This window comes from Leptodactylus fuscus, chromosome 5 (assembly GCF_031893055.1).
Source record: "Leptodactylus fuscus isolate aLepFus1 chromosome 5, aLepFus1.hap2, whole genome shotgun sequence".
In the NCBI taxonomy this organism is placed as follows: domain Eukaryota; kingdom Metazoa; phylum Chordata; class Amphibia; order Anura; family Leptodactylidae; genus Leptodactylus; species Leptodactylus fuscus.
Window position 1 is genome coordinate 89,977,499 of NC_134269.1, and position 27,131 is coordinate 90,004,629.

Below are 27,131 nucleotides of genomic sequence, written 5' to 3' on the forward strand. Positions count from 1 at the left end.
TTTTTAATTTAAACTGTGTCTATAGACTGCTATGAAAAACAAAACTTCAGTTGCTTATTCTTAATTTCTAGGTTAAAAATGAGTAGGCAAAAATAGGACTGCAAGATCAGACTATACAGGGTTTGCTTGTAGTTGTTACCATGGAGACATTTAAAAATTTAAACAGGTTGCCCAGGCAAAAATGGACAAAAAAAAAAAATTTATTTTATTTTTTAATCAGTGGGGGTAAGAGAAAAAAATCCCCCAAACACACTTTTTTCCAGTGATCTGGTGTCACCCAGCGCAGTCCGGTCTGCCCAGCCAGTTGATGTCTTTCTGCCATGTGAGCACTGAGGCCAATCAGCTGAAGGGATTTGGGATGTTGCAGCCAGCAAGCACTTTGAGAAGACACTGGAGCAGCAGGACCAGACCGGGCTGGAAGGGCACCAGAACACCCCAGCCTATTTTATTTGTTTTGCCCAGGCAACCTCTAATTTGAGTCAAGTTCACATTACCATGCAAAAGTAAACTTGACAGCTTCCTTTATATATATATATATATATATATATATATATATATATATATATATGTATGTATGTGTGTATGTATGTATGTGTGTGTGTGTGTAATGTTTTACGTTGGAGTCCTTTGCTCTCCTCCTATGACAGATGATTGCAATGGACTGTAATAATGTAAATGTCATCTTAACCTTAAATGGTGTTAGTAACCCTTAAAGAGGACCTTTCACCACTTTTGGGCACATGCAGTGTTATATACTGCTGGAAAGCTGACAGTGCGCTGATTTCAGCGCACTGTCGGCTTTCCCGATCTGTGCCCGCTGTAAAGAGCTTACGGTGCCGGTACCGTAGTGCTCTATGGTCAGAAGGGCGTTTCTGACCATTAGCCAGAGACGTCCTTCTGCCTCGTGGCGCCAATCGCGCTGTGCTGTGGAGCAGGGAGGAACTCCCCCCTCCCGCTCCTGATAATGCTCGTCTATGGACGAGCGCTGTGAGCAGAGGAGGGGGGCGTTCCTCCCCGCTCCACAGCACAGCGCGATTGGCGCCGCGAGGCAGAAGGACGTCTCTGGCTAATGGTCAGAAACGCCCTTCTGACCATAGAGCACTACGGTACCGGCACCGTAAGCTCTTTACAGCGGGCACAGATCGGGAAAGCCGACAGTGCGCTGAAATCAGCGCACTGTCAGCTTTCCAGCAGTATATAACACTGCATGTGCCCAAAAGTGGTGAAAGGTCCTCTTTAAACAAAAAAAACAAACAAAAAAACTAAATTTATTGCTGTGGTGTGATGTGCTGAGAGTGATTTTCAGATTCTTACTTAAAAAGGTCATGTAATTCTGTTGGAACAACCTTAATTTACAGGCATAACATAACATACAGGCATAAGGGCGAGTGCTGAATGATTACTGAGCACATGCAAACAAGTGCAGTTATATGTGTGTCATATAACTGGCCAACACAAAGTACACGTGAGGAACAAACCTACCATGATTGTTCCTCCACCATTCAGTTGTACTGGTTATCAACAGCACATACTCTACTCAGGCTGTTGTACTGCCTAGAATTTTGCATCTTTTATAGTGTATAAAAGCAAAATGCCATCAACTGACAAACTTATAAGACTGGGTTCACATGATGCATTCTTAATTAAAAACTGTACGCTTTTTCAATTGCAGTAATGCCTAAAACATGTTACTATATATTACAGTTGTAAGCCAATGGTCATTAAAATGAAAACTTCTGGCTTACTAACATAGTAAAAATGTTCTACTACGCTGAAACACAAAGTAAAATGTGCTAATTATTACAGTAAAAAACAAAATCCAAGGAACAGCACCATGTGAATTCAGCCGTAAGGACAGATTGTACTTCTCTATTTCAGTCCACTCCTGGCTTTGGCTTAAAAAAAAAAAAAAAAAAAAAAAAAAGGCAAAAAAAAATCTGAACAAGAGTATACATTAACCTTTTCACTGCCAAGCATGTAGCTCTACGTCCTCCCAAAGTGGAACATCAGTAGCTGAGGACGTAGTTACTACGTCCTCCCTACTAATGCAGATATTTCTGGACTGCATCAACATATCTTGATGCTTTAAAATGCATTTTAAAGAGGAGAATCTCATCTTTAAAATGATAAAGAACTTGATGATACAACTTACAGTTTTGGAGTGATTCACTGTTGAAAACGCTATTTGGCATTGAGATCAAACTGCAGATATCAATTCCCGACAGCATTTCAACAGTGAATTGCTCCAAAACTATAATTTTATCATCAAGTTCTTGGTATCATTTTAAAGATGAGATTCTGTTCGTATACAGTACCAAGTGGCATTCCGACAATGTTGCAGGTGTCTACTTTAAGAAAATATATAGGTATGGGGGGGGGGGGGGGGGTGTTGGATGCTTTTTTAATGTTGCAAAACTGTGAAAATTGCTCTGGCTACAGGAGGTGCAAAATTTCCAGAGACCCTTGGCAGTGAAAGGGTTAATGGGGTTATGGCATGAAAAAATATTTTACTCCTCTCCATAGGTTAGGGGATAAATGGTTTCCCCACTAGTCATTGGTAGTCATTAAAGTTAACAGAATGACATGACATTTTCTAAGCAAAGCAATGCAGATAGTATTGACTAAGTTTGCTGGTTGTACCATATATCTGAGTGAGCGATAAACACAAAATACATAGAGAACCCTAAAAGATATAAGCTGAACAGCTCACAGTTGATGACTTAAAATCATTACGGTTTTTAAATCTAAAACTGGGGCCCCACATGGTGTAAACGCTGCGGTTTGGTAGCGTTAGAAACTCCATGGGAAAAAAAAACACTGCGTTTTACAGTCACTGCAAGGTGGATGGGATTCTAGCAAAATCCCACTCACGCCTAATGGAAAAATACACGTATAGGATATGCTGTGATGTATGGCAACACTGGCGGTGATCGGGCTGGCTATTGTTCGTGTGTAACTGCTTAAATAGCAATTCTGCTCTCCGTCAGTCGGATTCCTGGTGGAATTGAATGACAAAGAGCACAATGCTAGTGTGAGCCTAGAATCGGTGTGAGCAACTCTTAGGGATATTTACACAACAAAGTAATACAGATTTCTTTTTTTTTTTTTTATGCTATGCCAAAAATTAGTTTAAAACTTCTACTTTTTTCAGTGAGAACCAACACTATTGTTTATATGCTATCAAGGTTTTTCATGCAGATTTGTAATTTGCATCACTAATGGACAGGTAGCTGATATGGCTAACCATAGTTTTCATTCCAAATCATCTTCAAAGACCAAAATCAGAGGGTCAGCCTCAGCTCTAATCGAAAAATTGGTTGTATGAACATAGCCCAAGGCAGAGCCTCTAAAAGGGTGTATTCACCCTCTAGAAATTATGTAGTCTATGTGATTTTAAAAGGGTGAATACACCTCCCTGTTAGGTTAAGTTCACATGTAGTTTTGTGGTCCGGATTTCGACGTGGAATCCGCGTCAAAAACCGCCTCCCATTGAATTCAATGGGAGCCAGTCATTTCCTACTTTTGCGAGCCATATTTTACTGCTCGTAGAAAAAAGAAGCGACCTGCCCTATCTTCATTTGGATTCCGCGGTGGAAACTGCCGCGGCGTCAACACAATCCCTCCTGATTAGGCCCATTCATTTGGGCCTAATCCGAAGCGGAAAGCCGCGACTGTTGAAAGCTGCGGCAATGGGATTTTGGCTCTGATTCTGACGCAGCTTCCTGCTTCAAAATCTGAACCAGAAAACTACGTGTGAACTTACCCTTAACCTCTCAAATGTTCCTATAAAGAAGGGTGATGTAGGCTACTCTGCAGGGAATTAAAGAGGTACACAAACTAATCCCATGGGCCAAATGTTAAAGGGGAAGGGGGGTCCTCTCCATGGTGTGCGCTCCTCAGAGAGAGACTCACCACAAGTTGAGCATTTTCACGCAGCTACAGTGTGTTAAAAGACAGAGAGAGAAAGAGAGAAATATTAATACACCCACGAGACACTAGGGAGAGGATGGGGGGGATGTAGCCATGCAGACAACATGCCTTGCAGGTCAACAGAATGGGGATATTACATTAAGATCAAGAGGCTGACACCTAGGATACATCAGACCATTCCACACAGAAACCCCCCCCAAAAAACCACTAAACAAACCTGGAAACTAACGCCAAGTTAAATACATGACACTGAGAAAATCTTATCTAAATCTGGCTTGTAAAGACTTTAAAAAAAGTTTTTTTATGTAAATGCCAGCAACATTTATGCAACACAGTCAGCGACAATAGCCTCATGTGCACATGAGCAGAAATTTGCTCAATACCTAATGTTTATTTACAAAAAAAAAAAAAAAAGTGTACGTCCAATTGGAGAAACCATTCTAGTGCACAATATTTTTTTTCTAAATACATTTCACTGCAGTTGCAGCTTGCTCACATCTTCACACTAGTAGACAGAGGGTGCTCCCATGCTCAATAAGGGAACTGGTTGGATATGAGCAGTCCATAGCACAGGCTGCGGTTGGTACCTGCTGCTATTGGGAGACAGAATTTGCTGCACAAGACCTGCACTATAGTCATTTAGTTTATACAATCAGAGGTACACTTTAATGTAAAGCTATAAGTCTACATATACAGTATTTGGTCTTGGGCCATGTTTGGAATTTGCTACAAAGGTTTGTAGTGCAGATACTAATAAAAAAAAAATAAAAAAGTGTGCTGCTCGAGGGTCAAAATGACTGGTGGTTATGTGTACGGTCTTAAATTGAGATAACCTGTTGTATGTTTTGAATTATGCATATTAAAAAAATTTAATGCAACCAATAACAGAGATGTAGAAGCAAACAAGTATTATAAAGATAAATCTATACTATCTATCTGTGTGGTTACTACAGTTTATTGGTCTATTTCAATATACAACTGGTCTGCAAAAAGTTTACAATCCAGAAACCAGCAGCTCAATTCTTAAGGGGATTGCCCAAGACTTTATATTAATTAACAATAGGCTATCAAAATTAAGTCTTGAACAACCCCTTTAACAATTATTAATCTTACAGCAGCAATGGAGACAGAATGTGGTGCCTGAAGGAGGACAGTGGTTATGTAACATGTTTACTGAAGACTGACCGCATGCAGAAGTGGCTGCAATTTAGGCAGCAAGTTGTATTGCAGCAGCTTTATTAACATTAAGGCACAACATTGAAGACAAGGTAGTAAATGAGGCACATGGGAAAGGAATAAATGGGAACACGTGCTGGGGTAGAACTGTAGGTAGAAACAAAGCAGAGGCACATACTTAGCTTCTTCCACAACCTCCACCTCGGCCTGCGCTGTGATCGGTGCGTTGGAGTGACCGCCTGTTTGGTCATCGGCATTCAGCTGCCCATTTGTTGAACTCATCACCTTTAGCAGAAATTAAAAAATGAAAAAAAAATAAATAAATAAATAAAAGGATTAGGGATAAGGAAATGTATACACATCCAATGAGTCCTATCAGGACTCTTAATTTAATAAGCATTATTTTAACACGATACACCAGCCACAAAATAAGTCAGAATCATGCCAAACCAAACATGTGAGTACCTGACCTCTTATGAATAGAGCGTGAGCAATATTTAAAATACATAGTTCACTCGTAGATCCCCATGCTGGCCATTCTAAAACCTCAAAACCAATGTTTAGATGCTGTAGACTTCACCTTTGTGTTTTGGAGAGGATTTTACTTTGCAATTCAGTGGCAATACAAAACCTTTGGATCTGAAAATCTACAGAATATCCTAAAATCTTTTTTTTTTCTTCCATTACAAGTGAAATGTGTTTTGAAAACTCCATCCACTAGCAAGTCTGAATGTAGCCTTAAAGGTTTATCACATAGAATGATGGCATATGGTTTGATAAGGAAGGCCTACATTGATACTGAAAATACAAGGGCTGCCATGTCCACTTGAAAACCTTCCCTGCACAGCAGTGCCTCTAGCCAACAACTATGCATGACACCATTCACTTGACTGGAGCTGTTCTGCAGTTCCCTGTGAGGGCCAGCAAGTAGAGAAAAGCTGAAAAGCTGTGAAGGGAACAACAGTAGCAGCTGAAAAAGAAAAGGGCCACAAAATGATAGCATATCGGTAGTATATGGCCTCAATATGTGTCATCGGTAAAGGTCCTAGCAGTTAGACCTTTGTCATGCTCTTATCAGGCACAGTGAAATATAGGAAATTAACTTCCATCTCAACAGCGAAGCTGATAGAGACCATTTATATCCTATATTTATTATATTGCCAAATGCCATCTTATTTGCCATGTGAGTTTTATTAATTTGCACCACAGTTTAGAGTCACTGCTCTGTGCATGGCACTTTGGCAATTGTGGAGTTAAAGTGGGCATGGCTTACTGTTTGGACAAAATTTAGGCCTATAAAATGCTGACTTTTTAAAAAGTTGCAAATGAAATATTGCTAGCCAGTGTAAAAATTAATGGCAGAGATGTATGCTGTGGCACGTTAAGGAAATAAGTTACATAAGTCTCACAGCTGTCACAGCATCAGTAAGTAAATTATATAACTTTGATAAACGTGGGCCAGTGTTCACAAAATAAAAAATTCAGAGGTCACATGCAAGACAATTACCCCAAAATTTAGAAAAATCAGTTCCGAGAATGGCTACATCCATAACATCATTTATTCACTAAACATTTTGTCAACAATCATCTTTCACATGCCTAAAAATAAGTAGCCCAACATGCTCTAATACCTGCACAGATCCCCCAAGCCGGTCTGATGCCAGGTGAGGTGCCAGGTAAGCGGGGTGAGCCTGTCGGCTGGCCTGTAACTCCCAGGCTCCTCGGCGGTCTGGAGCGCCCGTCTGCGCAGAGGCGTTAGGAAGCATGCGATTGCGAGGTGTGGAGGAGAGGGATATTTGGGGAGAAGGAGATCAGCCAGGCCAAAGCAATGGAAACAGATCACTGTGTTAGTGAAGGTGAGTAGAAAGCCAAGCTATGGTCGCGTGCTGCAAGCGGAGCAAAATACTCAGCCCTCTCTGTACTGAAAAATGCAAAGGCTCTAAAGCACAAAAGAAGAAAAGACAGCAGACACAGCAACCAGATTCTATAAAGAAAAGAGTTTGGTTGTGTGCCTGACCTTGTTTTCATGCAAGTCTCAGTATATGAAGCTTGTTATTTTTCGGACAAGAGGGGGCTGGCAATGCAGTCCAAGCAAATATAAACTTTACAAAGTAACAAAATAGTGAGATGCATTTGTTTAACAGAACTCCAAGGCATCAGTCCAAAGGCAATACAATTGTAGAGTTAGTAGTAAAACCACTCTAACGTCTAATAGTCAAGATAATTTACCTATTAACATTAATATTCCCACAACCACTGAAAGACTGACATGTCTTTGTGAAATTTATTTTTATTTATTTATTTTTTGCGTATTCCAGTAGCAGAAATATTTCAGGTCATTGGAAAACTCTCCAGCACCGCCTCTATCTTCTACAGTTGCACCTATCCGCCACGCCTTCTGCGTTGTCCTCTTCCAGTGATCCTGTCTTCAACATGTAAATACCGCGCACGCGCAGTCTGCTCTGCCATCAGGCTTTGCGCCATTTTGCATTCAGCTATTTTCTTGTGGCCACTTAGACGAGCAGTATGCTCCCACAAGCAAATGGCCGAATGGACATGCGCAGTTGGCTCTGCCAGAAGTCCGATGGCAGAGCCGACGGCGCATGCACGGTATCTAGATGCCAAAGACAGCGCAGAGAAGAGGCGTGGCTGTAGAAGATGGTAGCGGTGCTGGAGAGTTTTCACGTAGCACAGGGGATGCCCCCACCAGTGCTGTTTGAGAACGAGGGAATGCCCCCTGTGCTGTCTGGAAACTCATTAGCATGCCAAGATAAATCAGGATATCTATGGAACGGTGGCGTGGAGACAAATTCTAAAGGTAGGGGAAGAATAGCCTTTCTTCGGGCTATTCCTACGTGGTAGCAGTTTAAAAAGGGATTCTAATAATAGAATCCCTTTAAGGCTGCGTACACATGGAGTTATTTGGTCAGGAAACTGACTCAAATTCCTCCTCCAAAAATCGCCTCACCATACAGTCCTATGGTGAGGCGTTTTTAGGAGGAGTTTTTTTTAACCAATTGCAGGGGCGAATTGAGCAGAAGTATACTTCCTATATACTTCTTCGGTATGCAAATGAGTTCTCTCGCAGCACGGGGGGTGGTCCCATGCGCTCAAACAGCACTGGGGGCGTCCCCAATGCTACGACAGAACTCTCCAGCGCCGCCTCTATCTTCTTCTGGAACGGCCTCTTCACAAGTCTTCTTCCAGCCTCGGCTTGAGACTTCTATGCACGCGCAAGTCGACTCCCGTTGGGCCTTGGGCAGAGCCGACTGCGCATGCCCGCCTGGTGTAAGCAGTCACAAGAAAATGACTGCTTACACAGTAAGCGGCCACAAGAAAATGGCATCTAAACCTAGTTTAGACTACCTTTAACTCTTGTGCTGGACAAACTCTTTTCTGTATTGTGAACTTGACCTGGTTTTTCTATTTGTTCATGTTTGACATGACTGAACTGAAAAGCTAATATAAAACTTTACCCATGTAATCACTGCAGAAGCAATAGTCTGCCTACTTACTAAATTTATTTGGGCAGGAATGAAACCTCGCCTCTCTTGTACAATTTTGATTAGACATAACTTGCTGGGTGGTCTTGGAGTCCCAGATATTCAGGGATACCATATTGCTAACCTTGTGTCTTTATTAATGAATATTTTGTTTAGGGAGAAAGATCTTCATTGGGCGCATATTGAGAAATCTTATTTTTCAGCAAAAAGCTTTCGACACATTATATTTACCTTTTTTGGTCTAAAGTTAACCCGGGCCTTTGTTCACCTTTTACTAAATACTCTGCTCGTGAATGAACATATTTCCAAGCAGAAACAGTTAGACCAGGTATATTAGACTATTCTATGATCCCTATCCGAATATTTTCAATTTCGGACCCATTTTTGAGTATGGAGAGCTGGATTGCTAAAGGCCTGGTCAGTTTAAATCCTTTGTTTCAGAATATTATACTTAAGGATTATGCCTCTCTGTCCAAAGAATTTGATCTGCCTAACAGTGATTTTTCTAAATATCTACAAGTTAGACATTGCATACAATACTTACGATTATTTCAATGTAAGGTGTAACCCAGGAGTTATACTTTTTCTTAAACTACCTCGTCGTGGTCTACGACCTATTTACTATTCTACTGATTCTCGTTCATCCTTTCAAAAGAGTCACCCGATTCGTTTATGGGAGAGAACACTTGATAAAAGTTGGTCTAATGAAGAATGTAAAGCCGCTTTCTCACTTAAATGCAGTTCCCATATAGAGACTGCATATAAGGTTACCCTGGGATGTCCCCCAGTTCTCCCCCGGCATGTTGGAGATTATGTGGGGAGAATGGTTCTCTATTTCATATCCTCTGGGACTGCCCCAGGGTAACTGAATACTGGAAAGAAGCTTTTGATATTTTGGATAAATTAATGGATGGTTCGGTGCCTCGTACTTCACAGACAGCTCTTCTCCATTTAGAACTGAGTTTGATTCCATCTCCAAATCGAAAATTAATATGCAAGATCTTAGTTATTGCAAAACTAGTAATTGTTAGGAGTTGGAAACAACCTTCTGCTCCTTCTACTCGGGAACTCTTATTGACACCACTCATACCTATTCTCCAACAACAGATCTAATAAAGTGGGGTAGAAAATAGCAGTGTGATGTCGAAGTAAACTACTTCTCTGCTCTCAACAAAGTCAGTCCAGCCATGAGCAGAATAGCTGAAGAAACTGGGGCAAAATAGTTGCCTTAGATATACCAAGCATTTTAGCATTTATTTATTTCTTCCCCCTCAGTATACAGCTCAAGATAAAAGAGACTCTAAAAGGTACAGAAAGACAAGGAGGACAAACCTTCCCCCCCCATGTTTTACTTAATGCTAATTACGTTTTTATCAATATACGTTCTGAGCTGTAGATCAAAGATCAAAGTTTTTAGACTTGCAAGGTAGATTATGGTCTTGATAAGAGAACCACTAAAATATATATATATATATATATATATATATATATATATATATATATATATATATATAATTTATTTTACATATATGGAAATATTTTAGGAGAAAACCCAAATACATGAAACAGCTAAATCATCAAATCATTTATTAGCAATGTTTTACCCATGTGATAAAACTATTCAAAAACAAAAAGTTATCTTTTTCCTATTTCTAGCTCCACTCACTTCCCCCTGACTCATCGCTTAGAACATGACCCCAGAAGCTGCTTCTTGAAATGGTAAGAGAAGTAGCCGAGATGCTCTGCATTCATATTATAGAAATTAGTAGAAGGGAATTGGATAAAGGGATAAGAGAAAGTAGAAAGAAAATGAAAATACACATCTCAGATACAAGACATGAAGAATGAGCAAATCCTGGCAAAACCAACATTCTTATTTGTAAAACAAGATTGCTCAGGGGTGGACAATTTCCTCCGGGCGCCCCTAACAAATATTTTTTTTCTATAAAAAGACAAATGTCCTGAGGACGCAGATAACGTTGTACAAAGGCATCTAGACCCTAGCAGATTTCCAAGTAATCACTGCTTTAGGCTAAGGCCCCTTGTTGTGGAACGCAGCTAAAGAAAAAAAAAAAATGCTGTCGGGAAATAAACAGTTTTTTTCCAGTTTTATTTTCCCCACTGCTTTTCTTTGTGGAATTTCTTTGCTTATTAAACCTATAGGGAAATTCCTATTCCACAAGTTTAATTGATATGCTGCATCTTTGAAAACAAAGCTTTTCCACAGCAGGTTATTTTTGCAATGGGTGGATGGGATTAGCCAGAATCTCATTCACTTTGCGGGTACTGTAAAACACTATGTTTTTCTCCACGTTGCGTTTCCACAACGTGGGGCTTCAGCCTTAAAAGACTATTCCAGGATAAACAGTTTTTGGCAAGAAAGTCAGGGGTAGGTGAGGGGGGGGGAACAATAATAAAACCCATACTCCTTTTTAAGGTGCTCTGGCATTTCCCACTGTGATCCAGTCTTGTTGCTCATGAGAACTTGTTCTGACAGAAGTGACAGGGCGCTGCTGGAAAAGACTGCAGTGGGAGACCTTTCCCAGCTTTCTTGCCAATAACAGTTTATCCTGGACAACCCCCTTAACCATTTTTTAAAGAAAATCTATAGTGATTTTTTTTTTCCCCAATTATTTGTTGGTCACTAAAAAGAGAAACTCCTATAAATAATTCTTATAAATATGCCAAAAGAAGAAGCTTCTGCTAGAAATCTCAGCTTATCATGGTCTTGTGAATAAGCTCTAAAGTGGTTTAGCTTACAGCTGCATATAACATGGGCAGACAAGCTCTGCATTTGGGAGTAAAAAAGTTTAATGGATTTATCTGCTCAGGGTTTTGAAACAGTCTTGGCTTTACTGAAGCGGATTGAGATTTTTTATTCCAGTTTATTCATTTGGTCACTAGGTGGCACTATTGTACTGCTAAAAGTTTCTCTATTATACTGTCTACCATATAACTGAAAGATACCTATGCTACTCCATACAATCACAAAAAAACCCTCGTACTAAATGTATTTGTTTGTTTTTTTTACACTAATAACAGACTCAAAAGGCTTAAAATCCAGAAGGCAATAGGCTCCATTGTAAAATGGGTCAAAAAAAGGTCATCAATACATTAGTTGGGATTCCAACTCTTGGCACCCTAGCAGATCAGCTGTATTAAGAGGCTTCTAGACCCCCTTCACCATTTACCAAGGACAGCACATACTATTAACAGCAGCCATACCCAATATTGCGATTTGCTACAACTTCATCCCATTCGGTTGACCGGGACTCATTTGTAATAACAGGTACAGACACTACTGAAAGTACACCATGCTGTGTTGTATGGAGTAGTAGTAGTAGAAGACACATCTCATTGCAGAGCTGATTATTGGGGGGTACTAAGAGTGGGACTTATGTAATGTTAGTGGCCTATCCTAAGAATAGACTATCAGTTTTAGAGAACTCGAAGACCTCTCCTGTCTAAACCACATGTAGCGGGGTCCTGTGCAAGACGCCATTAGCAAACATCACACAGCAGACCACCTGTGACAAAGAACAGCAAAAAATGGCTAGCTAAGACTACCAAACAGCTATAACCAACTTAGTGTCACAGTCAAATATGCAGCAATAATTGATATACTGAGTATTCAGAACCTGCAGAACAATTGGTGCTGACACTTTTTTTTAATGCATTGTTTGGATGGGATTTGTTGAAATCCCATCCATTACAGCTCTACTGTAGTCCGTAGCGGGTTAGCCACCAGCGAGTTCCTAGAGGCTAACCTGCTGATAACTCACCAAGTCTCCAACTTCAAAGGGTTATCTGAGGACTGTAAAATCTCACTTCCTCCGAGGTTCTATTTTGGCTTAAGCTCAGGTTTCAAGGATGGTTCCAACTCTTTGTCACGTGATTGGAACCAGCACTTGACACCCGAGTTGATCCAATTCCTCCCGTGTTCACAGAAACTTCCTCCCGTGTTCACCTGTACTATATGGGCTGGCAGAATACATAATTGTAATAATAAAGCCACCCTACATAGTATGTGGAAACATGGAAGAGAAGGGAGCCAAAGTCAGAACCATCCCAGAAAACAGGTACAGCTATAGCAGGACCCTGGAGGAAGTGAGATTTTAAATAATTCCTCGATAAACCCCCTTTAAGGGCAGTTCCAAACATGTCTCAGGCAGGGGAATGCGATCCATGTGTCAGTTCCAATTCCCGATCCTGACCATGGCCAATGGGAATAGAATTCACAGCATTATACTGATTTATGAAGCTAGGAGCTTCTGAAATTACAGCAGCTGTACTGCACAGTATTCACATGGTGCTGTGAAAATTGTACAGCACAGCTGTTGTAATACAGAAATTCCAGCATTATAAAACACGAGTATGTGGTCAGCTCGGTCCATATGAGCCATACAAGAAATGTGAACAACACATGCACTGTATTTCTCAGCCAGATTATGGCCATGGATCTGCTGGCATAATATAGGAACAGATTTGCTTTTCTATTACAGCACAAAATGATTGTAAAATCTGGTGTATTCAAAAGGGAAAAGGCACAATACATTCTTTTCAGTTTCCCTATAGGTATAATTGAAGCAGAAAGTCTGCATAGGAAACCTTTGAGCGATGCAGAAAAAAAACGCAAGTGCTTCTCTGCAGGCTGCTACACGGGGCCTTAGCTCTAAAGTAGTATTGAGATACTGTAGGTAAAATTGGTACAGAAAGAGCATTGGAAACAAAATTAGAACAGCAGCTATAACTAATAGTGATCTTCGGATACAAACTGACTATAGCAGAAACAAAAGGCAAAATCTCTTAAGATGAATATACGTGAAAAACCTGTCACATAGAATCATATTACCATTGGACTGATTCTACTGGAGTGTAGAAAATATAGGAAGGAAAAATGCACCAAATTAAAAAGGGCAGAATGAGTCTAGTACTTAATACAAAGAATACATATAAGGAAAATAAACATTGCCGAATAAATGCAGCTTCCCATTGTGAAAATTATAACAGTTAAAAGGGTTAATGTGTGTCAAAGCAGCAGAGACATAGCCTTAGCTGCTGGCAGATACTAGAAGGGAGAGGAACACATTGCCTAAACATTGCACTTAGGCTAAGAGAAAAGGATCTCACCTGATTTCTCAGGGGTTGGGTTTGTGACGGTCGTTCCCGATGAGGATGGCTGTCTCTAGTTATCGCAGAGGTTCCAGAATCTACATGGACGGATCCCACAGGAGTAGGCTGTAGAGAGTTAAACAAATAATTATCACCTTGTTTAAATTATTAGTGCTGGGGACACTGATGCTTTCAGTTATAAATAAGCGTAACTGATTAATTCCAGGCCATTTCTCATTACAGGCCAAGTGGATTTGCCGTTACCATTTAGCCAGGAATGAGAATGGCCTAGAATTAATTGAAGTTACTCGTACTTATAAGTGAAAGCTCCAGCAGCCCCAGCACTCAGTACAGCTGCACGATGGGCAGAACGTTGTGTGGCAGCACCCCAGTTATTCTACTACTGGGAGGACTGGGTAACAGAATGCCTGAATGCTCACCGAGCACAGATGTGAACCTGCCTTAACTTGGCTATCACAGTACATTGGTCCTTCTTTCTCATTCTTAATAGTTGCTGGGATATTACCCCAGGTTATGTTTGTTCTTATTTACTGCTATTTATAAATGTCAAGTCATGGTCTCAGCACTGTACAACTACTCTCAAGGCCCCAACAGAACGTGATGCTTTCTACCAGATCACAGATACAATGACTGGACTGCACTCCCTGTGATAAAGATATTATCGTACAGTTTTCACAGCTACACCGTATAAGTCATTAACGTGGTTTCTGAGTCTTTGATATTGATGACCTAACCTTTTAATCATCAATATCAGATCAGGGAGATGAACATTTATTAGAAGAGGCCACAGCACACGGTCAAACACCTCGGCCCCTTCACGGCTTGCCAGACAAAGCACCATCAATTTTATAGCAGCTTGGTACATCAGCTCAGTCTCCTTCACTTGAATAGGAGTGAGCTACAAAGAGGCCATGTAACTTATGAACGTGATGTCATAGGCCTGTGAATAGGAGCTCACCCAAGCAAAATGACTATTTCACTCATTAACGTCGAGGTTCTAGGCATAGGACCACTGTCAATCCAATATTAGTGACCTATCCTAAGTCTTCAAAGTTTTTGTTCCAGAAAATCCCTTTCTCCTCAACACAGTACAATATTCTGTATTTTATAACCCTGGTGAAAACATGATATATAGGTTTACTCCTTGGCTAATGTGAATTACAATACAAACATCCCTTTACTTGTGCTAGAAAAAAAATATAACAAACAGAATCAGGAGAGTTGTTTTTTTTTTGTCTGTAAAGAGAACCTGTCGTCATTACTCCTGAGTAGTCTGTCTTACTAAATACTTTTATTTCCCATCACATATTCCTGGAGTGTCTTTCTTACAATTTGTTTTCATAATGTTTAGTACTATTCTCCTTATGAATAGAAATGTATGAATAACCTGACAATCTGATACACGTTCTTACACTGTCCAGTGACTGGCAGATATAGAATGTAATCCCCTTCTATTAAAACCCAGTTATCAATTTATGTATGTCTAATATGAAGAGAACAACACACAAATCCAAAAAACATGCTTTACATCAGTTATATTATGGAGAATACATATATTTGCTAAAACAGACATGTCTGGAAAGGAAAAGTGACAGGTCTTATTTAAAGACTAGTAAAAAAAAACTCAAAAGGAGAGAAGCTACTTACAATTGGCCTGCCAACCCAGTCGTAAACATAGTCAAAGGTGTATCCTTTCCGTTCAAACAGTTCAGAAAATAGTGTCCGCAAATAATCATAATCTGGTTTCTCAAAGAAATCCAACCTTCTTACGTATCTTAAGTAAGTTGCCATTTCCTCTGAAAAGTACAAAAGCAAATGAGATGTGAAGTTCCCAAAATGAAACAATCTGGTCATATACACCAATGTCCTCAATACTTGTTTTAGCTGTAGTGCTCCCACAACATTTATACTTGAACTATAGTGCAAACATATGTAATTTATTTATTTTTGTGGAATCCTCTTTTTTTATGAAGCTCAGAAAATCTAAAAACTTTTACCAGATTTTGTCCCCTGACTGGTTCATTCCTGGCTTTACAGATATACACATGAGGGGGAGGTTGTGTTGCTACCTGTAAGATGCCGCAACTGTGACTTTACTGTTGGCAAAATAATAACTACATTCACTATCAATAACTAACTGGCAGCATAACAATTTCAGTATTACTGACCCATAGCCAAAAGTCATCAAAAGTTCTCACCTGGGAAATTCTCACAGAGGACTTCAACCGGAGTGTTACGTTTTGTGTCCCCAATCTTCTGGTAGCGCTCCTTGAGCGTATCTGCCTACAAGTTTGGAATAAGGGGAGTAAAAAAAAATATATATATAGGTTACACATGCAGTCAGTTCTATTTGTGTAATTTAAAATAAAAAACAAAAACAAACATTAGATTGATATGTTAAAGAGTTATGCTACGAAATACATAACGTAAGAGCATTTGTTTTACCATTTTACAGAGACTTCCAAGTACAAACAATAAAAGTAACTTAGGACTACGCTATTCTATCTATTAAAAAAAGTTTTTACAATTTTTTTTTTTTTTTGCTGTATCAATCGAAATCTCATAACCATAAGTAATTGTTATTATACACACACAGTTCTATATACATATAGTGTGTGTGTGTGTATATATATATTTATATTATAATTTAGCCAGACACACAGCCAAATTGTGTATGCATCTGTAATGGATTTTCCACTTCTCAACAGTTATCAGCTATTGCATTGCAAAACTGCAGCACTCCTACTACAGGCAGCATAGAGCAGCCTGTAATAGAAGAAGATAATGCAGACAAGCCTGAGAGCCTTCAATAGGCTACCCCAATCATAAAGGCAACACACCACTGCCTCGAATTTCACTCCCGGGGTCTGGTGATCCTCCTCAAAATGGCAGGGGTTTAATGCCCACGATCACAGAGTCCCAGCTGTATAATACAGTGGAAACTTAACGGCTATATCGGCTCTTGGGTGGCTGCCATATTTGAATACCAGATATCTGCTATTCTATTATGGGAAAGGGTTAATTTGTGGATTGTGAGATGAAACTAAAGAAAAATCTCAATATATATATATATATATATATATATATATATATATATATATACACACACACACACACACACACATACATACACACACAGCAGGTGTGGAAAAAATGCTGCTTTCAAAAATAAGAGTGATAATTGTTTAATTTAATTAACAAAATACAAAGTGAACAAACTAAATCTAATAAAATCAATATTTGGTGTGCCCGTCCTTTGCATTCAAAACAACATCAATCCTTCTAGATGCACTGCTTGAAGATCCTTGGCAGGAAGGTTGTTGCAAACATCTTGGAGAACGAACCGCAGTTCTTCTTTGCATGTAAGCTTCCTCAAATCCTTCTCTCTTCATCAGGGCTCTCTGGGGGCCATATCATCATTTGCAGGACTCTTCCTGTTCTTCTTTACACTGAATATAATTCTTAATGACATTGGCTGTATGTTTAGAGTCGTCGTTCTGCTGCAGCATAAACCAAGATGCCACCCTAGTGATAGAATCTGCCTTCTGGTAAAGACAGATTTAAAAAAGTGACGGAGTGGTCAGCCAAGGGACTGAAAGATGAACAGCAGTGCCATCCGCTCACAACTGGCAGAAACCAGTGGAACCCAGATATACCCATCTACTGTTTGCAGAAGTACAACCAGAAGTGGCTTTCATGGAAGAATTGCAGCCTAAAAGCCATACCATGGAAACAAGCCAAAGTGACTCAATTAGAAAAGAAAACATAGTAACTGAGGTATGGAGAAATGGCAACAGGTGCTCAGGACTCAAATGAAAATGTGAAATATTTAGCTGCAAATGAATTTATTTATCAAATGTCTGTAGAGATGTACAAAAAGGAGTGGCTGCAGACAACCGTAAAGCAAGGTGGAGTTGCCATGAAAGTTGAGCTGAATCTAAGCAAATGGAATTGGGCATTTTGGTTAGCATTAATGGTGTTCTCAGTTGTGCAAACTACAAATACTTATCCAACATACACCAACATCAGGAAGACATAGGATTGGCTCTGAACAACCCAGGACAGAGAACCAGTGTCAATAAGAACCAATTTCAGTGTAAAGAACAAAGAACCCTGAGCTCAATATCATTGAGTCTGTCTGGGATTACATAGAGACACAAAGACTTGAGCAAGCCTGCATCCACACAAGAAATGAGGTTAGTTCTCCAAGATGTTTGGAACAGTTCCTTCATGAATTGTGTGCACGTGTACAGAGAAGAACTGCTGAAATTTTGAGCGAAAAGAGTGGTCACGGTAAATATTGATGCAATTTAGATTTCTCTTGTTTATTCACTTAATTATAATTAATTGACAAAAATAAACTCAACACTTCCACCCTGCCTTAAACATTTTCACAGTACTGCACATGAAACCAATTGTACTACGGCTCAAGCAAGAAAACTCCAAAATGATATATAGATATATCACGCACACATATACACACACACAGGCTAAATGATTCAGCCCTACAAGTCAGCTGAATGCAGAGCTCTTTATTTTAGGCTGTTATGCTACAACATTTCTAAGAACGCAGGAGCAAATCTGACTGCTTTTGGCTACATGAATAGAAACTGGATTGTTGCCATAAGCTGACATTTAAGCAAGTAGAACCTGCCACGTTCATTACGTTATCATGCCATAGCACCTGTCAAGTGAACACATTAGAGGTCACTGAGGACTGGAGAAAACCAAAAGTGGATTCTAAATTCTCAAGGATCCAATCATAGATGAAATAATTAAAAAGGCATAGACCATGATTCTTGTAGTATAGGAAATATTAATACAATTGCTTTGAAAGATTCATTATAGGCAACCGGTCACAACAAAGAGCTCTGTCACAGACAATTTGGAGGGGAGATGTCCATCAGACAAGTTATCCATCCTGGCACAGTATACTGCATTGCAAACCATTATATAAAAGTTATTCATTTCTTTGAGTAATAACTTTTTTGTACTTTTATAAATACAAAAAGCCTTATAAATATGAAAAGCCTTGAGACCCACATTCAAATAGTTTGGTCATAGTCTGCTGACAGGTGTCGATTTGGGCCACAAAACATCTCCTATTCACGGGATTGTGGAGAAAATGTTTAATTGTTGGGACAACAATGAGAATTGGGATCCTGTGTACTCCTGTACAAATGAGGCAGCAGTCATGCACACGTGCTGCTATACTAGTTATCAATATAGGATTGCCAAAGAGAAACCAACATGGAGAATTAGGGTTAGTTTACACGGGGCAAGAGGGGACAGATTTTGACGCTGAATCTGCCTCAAAATCCACCCCCTCACTATAGAGGTCTATGTAGACCGCTAGCATTCTTTTGTCCACTAGCGGAAAAAATAAGTGACATGACCTTTTTTCAGTCGGATTTTGACTCACGAAATCAATACAAGTCAATTGGAGGCAGAAAAACTGCTAGCTTTTTTTTTTATGTAGATTGTGAGCCCGATATAGGGATCACAATGTACATTTTATATATATATATATATATATATATATATATATATATATATATATATATATATATTTTATCAGTATGTCTTTGTAGAATGGGAGAAATCCATGCAAACACGGGGAGAACACACAAACTCCTTGCATATGTTGTTTCTGGCTGGATTCGAACCCCCCACTAGCGTTTTTTTGGCAAAAACGCTTTAAAAAACACCAGGCTGTTTTTTCAAGGTCTATTCACTGTGCTGGAGGACAAACCTGAAACAAAAAATGCCTAAAAAAAAAAAAAAAAAAAAAAAAAAAACACTCCAAAAACGTTCCTAAAACCGCCTCATGTCAAAAAAAGCTTCCTCATTACTGAAGCGGATTTTTTCCTAACCAAATTCCTCGTCTCCCTAACACGTGTGAACTAGCCCTAAGGCTCGTTCACACGTGAACAAAGGGGCGGATTTTGACAGCGGATTTCGCTTCAAAATCCGCCCATTTACAATGGTGGTATATGCAGAACGCAGGGCTTCTTTTTTCCACTAGCGGCAGGCTGCTGTTAGCGGAGAAAAGTAGTGACATGTCCTTTCTTCAGGCAGAAGCCACGGCGCGCTGGACTGCGGCTTCTGCCTAGCGGCAGCACCCTCCTATGTCGGCTCATTCATTTGAGCCGACATAGGAGGGGAAAGCCGTGACCGCGATGGTTGCGGCAGGCGGGTTTTGACCAGAGAGAGACGCGGCTCGCCGCATCTCTCTCTGTGTCAAAACCCACGCGGGTGCCCCATGTGTGAACTAGCCCTTAGAGACCTTAGTTTTCGCGACTGTTGAGTATCAGATGGGAAATAAGCATTATTTGTGTCAAAACCCCTTAATCCTTTTCCTACAGCCATAAAAAGGCCCTAAGATCCAAGATTGCGATACTGCTCAACTAAAGTAAGATATAATTCAGATTACCTGACCTGACTGCAGCACTTTAACATTTGTGGGAAAAAGTATAATTTAGGGATTGAAGTGTTCTTACCTTTAGGCCTTGCCACGGTAGGCTCCCTCGTAAGAAATACATAAACATATGTCCCAGTGCCTCCAGGTCATCTCTTCGACTTTGCTCTTAGCAGGTAAATGAAAAGTAAATTACTAACACAGATACATGTAGATGCATACATGCAAACAGACACACACATTATAATGCAGTTTTCTCTAACAGACTTCACATATTACAAGAGATCAGGATAATTATGTACACAAAATAAAATGGAGCTCCAGGATTGCTCATAAACTATTTAACATCCTATTATACCATCTATACAATTCTCTTGTTTTTATACACAAGATCAATAACCATAAATCTTAGGCATGAATTAAGGTATAAAGTTACATAGTAGCTGAAATTTCTAAAAAGCATTTTCTTCCTAGTAAAGTAATGCAGGCAACTCAACCTGCCAGAAGTATTGAGAGCCCTTGTGAAGACTTTTACATGCCCTGATAAGACTATTCAGTAAAATCTCAACATATATCTCGGAACATATGGCTAACAAAAGCAATTGAAGTGCATTCATCTATGTAAATGCAAATGTTTCCATTGAACTAGTGAGGGAGTGGAGGTGAGACTAAAGCAGAGCATTGTAATAGCATTGATATAATAACATTTTACACTGTAGTTGCCATAGAAATCATGACATTATGCAACGTTCCTCTACAGAGTCTGTCAAACAGCTAGCAACAGCATAATAAGAGGTTTAACAATGCAATCTCCATAGCGAACAGCCAATCACAACCTCATACTATAATCAATGGCAAAGACATATTAAACAGCTGTCAGACTTGTCACATGAAAAACACCATGCAGCCTAGCGTCATCGTGGTACAAAACAGAGCGATAGATCGCGTAACCTGTCATTTATCTAGATCTATGCCAGGTCTGAACTTAGGAGTCCAGTAGGCGGTCCTACTTAGTGACTGACAGCCAATCAAAAAGTAGAAGTGCCCACTGGACCCCTAAGCCCAAAACAAGCAGATAAATACATAAATAAGTGACCTTTTATACTGAACCGTCAATAGATCAATCCACTAAACTCCAGCATAGAAGAATTGTACAACCTACATTTAATGTGAAGCCATCATAAAACAACCAACTCCAAACAGTTCTTGAAAGCACATTACACTGCAGGGAACAAGAATCCTTTTCCCTAAAATGGTACACTCAGAAGGGAGCAAAAAACCGAAATACAGGATGCCGACTGGCAAAGTTCTTAGGGTAGACAACAGCTTTTTCTGTTACATAGGAGAAACAGACAGTAATTTATTTTCATTCCATGTCAAATAAGTTTCCCAAGCCATTTTCTGGCGACTGTGTATCATGAATAAAACAAACTAGTGACCACAATTCCCTCAATTTCTCTTGTAGAAACAGTAGAACAATCCTTCAAACAAGTCCTGTTTTATAGGACTTTCAAATAAGGATATTATGGTTCCTATTCTGATCATGTGATGGATGGGTGCTTGATACTGTTCTGTCCTGCTCCAACTTCACCAAACAATGAAGGATCCCACTGAATGACTGTAAGCAAAGTTCTTAAAAACAAATAGTTATGTACGGTAATTGAATATAGTTCTTATAACTTAAGACAAAATGATATAATGCTCTCAGCAAATAAAGCTTATGCATCAAGTAAAACATTCCCCATTAAAATACCGATAACAGTACTTTTTGAACTAATGTCCAGTAACAAATAATGTATGAGTGTATTGGATGTCCCTTCCCTGTGTGTAGGGACCATTATCAAAACCCGGCTATTGATCTTTCAAGCTTTCTACTCCGGCAGTACGATACACAGCTTGTGCTTTACTGCCTTATACCAATTAAAGAGGGGAAAGAAAAAAAAAAATAGAAAAACACACTACCATAAAAACTTAGTGAAGCCATCAATTGTAGATGCGGATTCACTGTACATAAAGAGCACCTCTTCTGGGGACACGGACCATCAGACTGATGAATATCCACAATAATTAAAACCAAGAGTCCTTTATTTGTGAAATATAAATCCACGTTTCAGGCACAGACTGAGCCCTTCATCAGTTTCTTACTGTAGATACTATACAATCTAAGGGCAGCAAGTTCTAGAACTAGACAAGTTCAGCAAATATATGTACAAGGACAGATTACCTAAGAATCTATGCCACAATTTATTTTTTTTGGGGGGGATTCTGAACCCACATATATTTCTGTTTATGAGTCAAGTGGGCAGGTTTTCTCTATGACAGGCAACCTCCCAAACTTCTTTTCGCATAAAGATATACATTGGTCTACCCAACTCCACATCCTACTGGAGGGTTAGACAATATGGCAAGTTCCTTTTTAAAGGCATGAAAACGTTACAGAACTAGAGACTTTTCCAGGACTTTAATATTGATGGATTGTCCTTAGGATATGCCATCAACATCAGAAGGATCCAACCCTGAGAACACCAACTGCTCAAAAGGAGCCTTAAAAGTAGTGGACTGAGGTGCAGTACTAGGTGCTTGTGATCTTGGTGTTGGTGTTTGCACTAGATTGTTTGGTGGGAGGTATAAATGAATAAACTATGACAGCTTCTCCTAAAGGAGAAGCCATCAATGTGTGCCCCATAAAACACCTTCAAAAGGCGGTGGGGGAGTAAAAAAAAATAAAAATCCTTTATTAAGCATAGTTTCTGTGAAAGTTACAAAACCACAAGTTATAGGATGACCAATAGGACATGTAAATGGAATCCACAATACATATCACTTGCCTTCTGAAACACAGTGTAAGATCAGTACCATAAACAGACATATACAATTATCCATTAAATAAAAGTCTAGCTACATAAAACATCCAATATGTTACAGAGCTATTGTTGGGGGGGGGGGGGGGGGGGTGTCAGGGTTTGAGGCACTGTATCATTCTCTAGAACAGCGGTTCTCAACCTGTGGGTCGCGACCCCGGCGGGGGTCGAACGACCAAAACACAGGGGTCGCCTAAAGCCATTGGAAAATACATATTTCCGATGGCTTTAGCAGCTGAGAAGCCGCGCTACTGTCCGCAGCAGGGTAGGTCCTAGTGTACTGAAGGACCTGTGATGATGTCATGACCATGTGATCGGACTCTGGTGTGGGCAGAGCTATTCAGGACAGTGCCGAGTTACACATGAAGAGCAAGTTGCAGTGAATGGAGACTGGAAGGTAAGATGGAGGGAGGAGACAGCATGTGTAAGCAAGAGGGGGGGAAAGGGTGTGCAGGCTGTGTGTGAGCATGATAGAGGGGTTCAGGCTGTATGTGAGCATGATAGAGGGGTTCAGGCTGTGTGTATGATAGAGGGGTTCAGGCTGTGTGTGAGCAAGATAGTGGGGTTCAGGCTGTGTGTGAGTATGATAGTGGGGTTCAGGCTGTGTGTGAGCATGATAGAGGGGTTCAGGCTGTGTGTGAGCATGATAGAGGGGTTCAGGCTGTGTGTATGATAGAGGGGTTCAGGCTGTGTGTATGATAGAGGGGTTCAGGCTGTGTGTGAGCAAGATAGTGGGGTTCAGGCTGTGTGTGAGCAAGATAGTGGGGTTCAGGCTGTGTGTGAGTATGATAGTGGGGTTCAGGCTGTGTGTGAGTATGATAGAGGGGTTCAGGCTGTGTGTATGATAGAGGGGTTCAGGCTGTGTGTATGATAGAGGGGTTCAGGCTGTGTGTATGATAGAGGGGTTCAGGCTGTGTGTATGATAGAGGGGTTCAGGCTGTGTGTGAGCATGATAGCAGGGTTCAGGCTGTGTGTATGATAGCAGGGTTCAGGCTGTGTGTATGATAGAGGGGTTCAGGCTGTGTGTGAGTATGATAGGGGGGTTCAGGCTGTGTGTGAGTATGATAGGGGGGTTCAGGCTGTGTGTGAGCATGATAGGGGGGTTCAGGCTGTGTGTGAGTATGATTGGGGGGTACAGGCTGTGTGTGAGTATGATAGTGGGGTACAGGCTGTGAGTATGATAGAGGGGTTCAGGCTGTGTGAGCATGATAGGGGGGTTCAGGCTGTGTGTGAGCATGATAGAGGGGTTCAGGCTGTGTGTGAGCATGATAGAGGGGTTCAGGCTGTGTGTGAGTATGATAGTGGGGTTCAGGCCGTGTGTGAGCATGATAGAGGGGTTCAGGCCGTGTGTGAGCATGATAGAGGGGTTCAGGCTGTGTGTGAGCATGATAGCAGGGTTCAGGCTGTGTGTGAGCATGATAGGGGGGTTCAGGCTGTGTGTGAGTATGATAGAGGGGTTCAGGCTGTGTGTGAGCATGATAGGGGGGTTCAGGCTGTGTGCGAGTATGATTAGGGGTACAGGCTGTGTGTGAGTATGATAGTGGGGTACAGGCTGTGTGTGAGTATGATAGAGGGGTTCAGACTGTGTGTGAGCATGATAGGGGGGTTCAGGCTGTGTGTAAGCATGATAGGGGGGTTCAGGCTGTGTGTAAGTATGATAGAGGGGTTCAGCAGATTTAGTGGAAGAGAGCTTTTGTGATTAATCACTATGTTTAAATGATGTTTGATTTGTAGCAATGAGAATACATAATGCATATCAGGTATTTACATTCCGAATCATAACTGTAGCAAAATTAAGGCCCGTTTACACAGGGGGGCAGATTATGCCGCTCACGGAAAAAGAAAGCGGGCTGCCCTTTCTTCAGGCGGATTCCGCGGCTCGGTGAGCCACGGCGTCCGCCTGGCGGCAGCAACCTCCTACAGGGGGGAAGCCGCGACAGTCGTGGCAAGCGTGTTTTGACCCGAGAGTGACGCAGCTCTCTGCGTCACTCTCGGTGCCTAAATCCGCTATAAAGCCCCCTGTGTGAACTAGCCCGTACAGTTATGAAGTAGCCAACAAAATAATTTTTTGGTTTGGGGTCACGGCAACATGAGGAACTGTATTGCGGGGTCACGGCATTAGAAAGGTTGAGAACCACTGCTCTAGAACTATCCTGCTACATCACACAGAACATATAGCTGCTTTAGTTCCAGTCTTGTTTTCACTAGTGATACTCAGGAGAGATAAATACAGTCATTTCACTTATTAATTTTAGAGAATGGTCACCGGGTAGAGGTAGGCTTGGCAGGCAGGGTCTTGCATGCAGGGTTCCTCTGTCCACTTGAGAAGTCGGACATCTTCTCTTGCGGACAGGGAAGGACGGGCACGGAGTGCAAAAGAACGCACCCGATGCCCATTCAAGTGAATGACAGGTGTCACGGACACATCTAGTGTCCGCTCCTAGTGTCCGTGACAGATTTTGAGCGGACACTAGGAGCGGACACTACATGTCGGACACCGACGGTAGTGTGAACGCTCCCTTACTGAGTTTTGGGGAAGATGGGTTTCACAATCCCCCCCCCCTTCTCCCCAGACCCGTTTATAAACAGGTGTGTGCATAGGGCTGTGGAAAACACGGAAAAAAAATTCAATTTGCTAGCACTGTACTGTAAATTAAATCTCAGCACTTGAACATCTAAGTTTCTGGATTTTAGACCTGAAATCTTGGGAACTTAATGCAGCCTGCACTTTACAAGAAAACCCATGAACACTGGAGATGAAGAAGAAAGCAGAGAGGTTCAAGGGCTTGGTAATGATTTAGATTTCGAAACCAGGGGTAAGAACAAGCCAGGAACCGGTTGGTTTGTTACTCACAAAACCCTGGAGGTGGTATGTTTTCACAGATACCCTGGAGAATCACATCAATATTTTTGCTCAGCATTTCCATTACTGATCCTCAGTCCTAACTCGTTCACATCTGCGCCCGGTCTCCATTCTGCAGATTTCCGTTTCCTGCACAAAACAGAGGCAGGAGACAGAAACCTGCAGGACTCTTTCATACCCATTCATTTGAATGGGTTTGAAAGATGTCCGACCGTGAGCGGCGGTGAGCGTTTTATGCTCTCCGCCGCAAAACCGTTTTTTTTAAAATCGGACACAGAGTCGGACATGCAGTATACTCTCTGTCCGATTTAAAAAAAACGGTTTCGTGGTGGAGAGCATAAAACGCTCACGGCGGGACCCGCTCTGACAGCTTTCCGTCTTCTGCATGCAGAAGACGGAAAGCTGAGAACGGAGACCCGAACGCTAGTGTGAACCTAGTGTCAGCAAACTGGCATGATTTCCATATGTCATCATATGAATGCCATACAGATATATGCTATCCTGACACCTAGTAAACCAAGAGGATTGAACAGTGGAAATATGGGAATAGAGTAGCGTTTACAAGGGAAGCATGTGAGAATGTGCTTTATTTTTGTTTTAGTATATCAATAGTACTGACTACTGTAAGAAACCGGACAGTCCCTTGAAAGGGGCTCTATCACTTGATTTTCACTACATACATACGTCTCAGTAGTCTTTAAAAAGGCTATTCAAGTCTTGCTAATCGTTTGTTAAAAGACACCCCCGTTTTAATGAATTACCTTTTAAACGTATATGTAAATGAGCCCTCCGTGCACCATGGGTGTTCCGTTCCCATGCACCCCTCACGTCATATTCTGTTCACACCCTCCTCTCTTGGTTCTTGTATGCAAGTCCCTCCTCCTGCTTTCGATTCACAGCCTCTGTCTCGTCCCTGCTAGTGGCACAGGACCTGTGATGATGTCACTACCGCTCCGTGATTGGCTTGTCCCTGTGCTTATGTCACTACAAGGTCCTTGGTAGTCTTCTAAGTAGTGATCTATGCAGAGCAGGGGCGGCAGCTCCCTTTTTCTATCATAGCATAGATCTACTGTACATATGGAGATCTATGATAGACACAAGGAGCTGCAGCCCCTGCTCTGCATAGATCAGTACTTAGAAGATGACGATGAACCTTGTAGTGACATCACAGGGACAAGCCAATCACAGACCAGTAGTGACGTCATCACAGGTCCTTTTCCAGAAGCAGGGAAGAGACAGTTAGAGGC

At 41.0% G+C, this 27,131-nt stretch overlaps 1 protein-coding gene across 4 annotated transcripts in view; it reads right to left on the minus strand.

Moving 5' to 3' along the window:
- The window catches only part of CSNK1G1 (casein kinase 1 gamma 1), a 71,260-nt gene that overhangs the window by 2,840 nt on the left and 41,289 nt on the right, over window positions 1-27,131 (minus strand). Inside the window, exons 7-13 of one of the 4 annotated variants that reach the window (XM_075273707.1) lie at window positions 20,243-20,328; window positions 15,941-16,025; window positions 15,390-15,538; window positions 13,740-13,847; window positions 6,738-6,848; window positions 5,285-5,391; window positions 3,913-3,936 (exon numbers count right to left, since the gene is read on the minus strand). In XM_075273707.1, the coding sequence (XP_075129808.1) occupies window positions 3,913-3,936; window positions 5,285-5,391; window positions 6,738-6,848; window positions 13,740-13,847; window positions 15,390-15,538; window positions 15,941-16,025; window positions 20,243-20,328 (670 nt within the window). The remainder of the gene's footprint in view (window positions 1-3,912; window positions 3,937-5,284; window positions 5,392-6,737; window positions 6,849-13,739; window positions 13,848-15,389; window positions 15,539-15,940; window positions 16,026-20,242; window positions 20,329-27,131) is intronic. The other 3 variants (XM_075273710.1, XM_075273709.1, XM_075273711.1) reach the window with 3 other exon arrangements.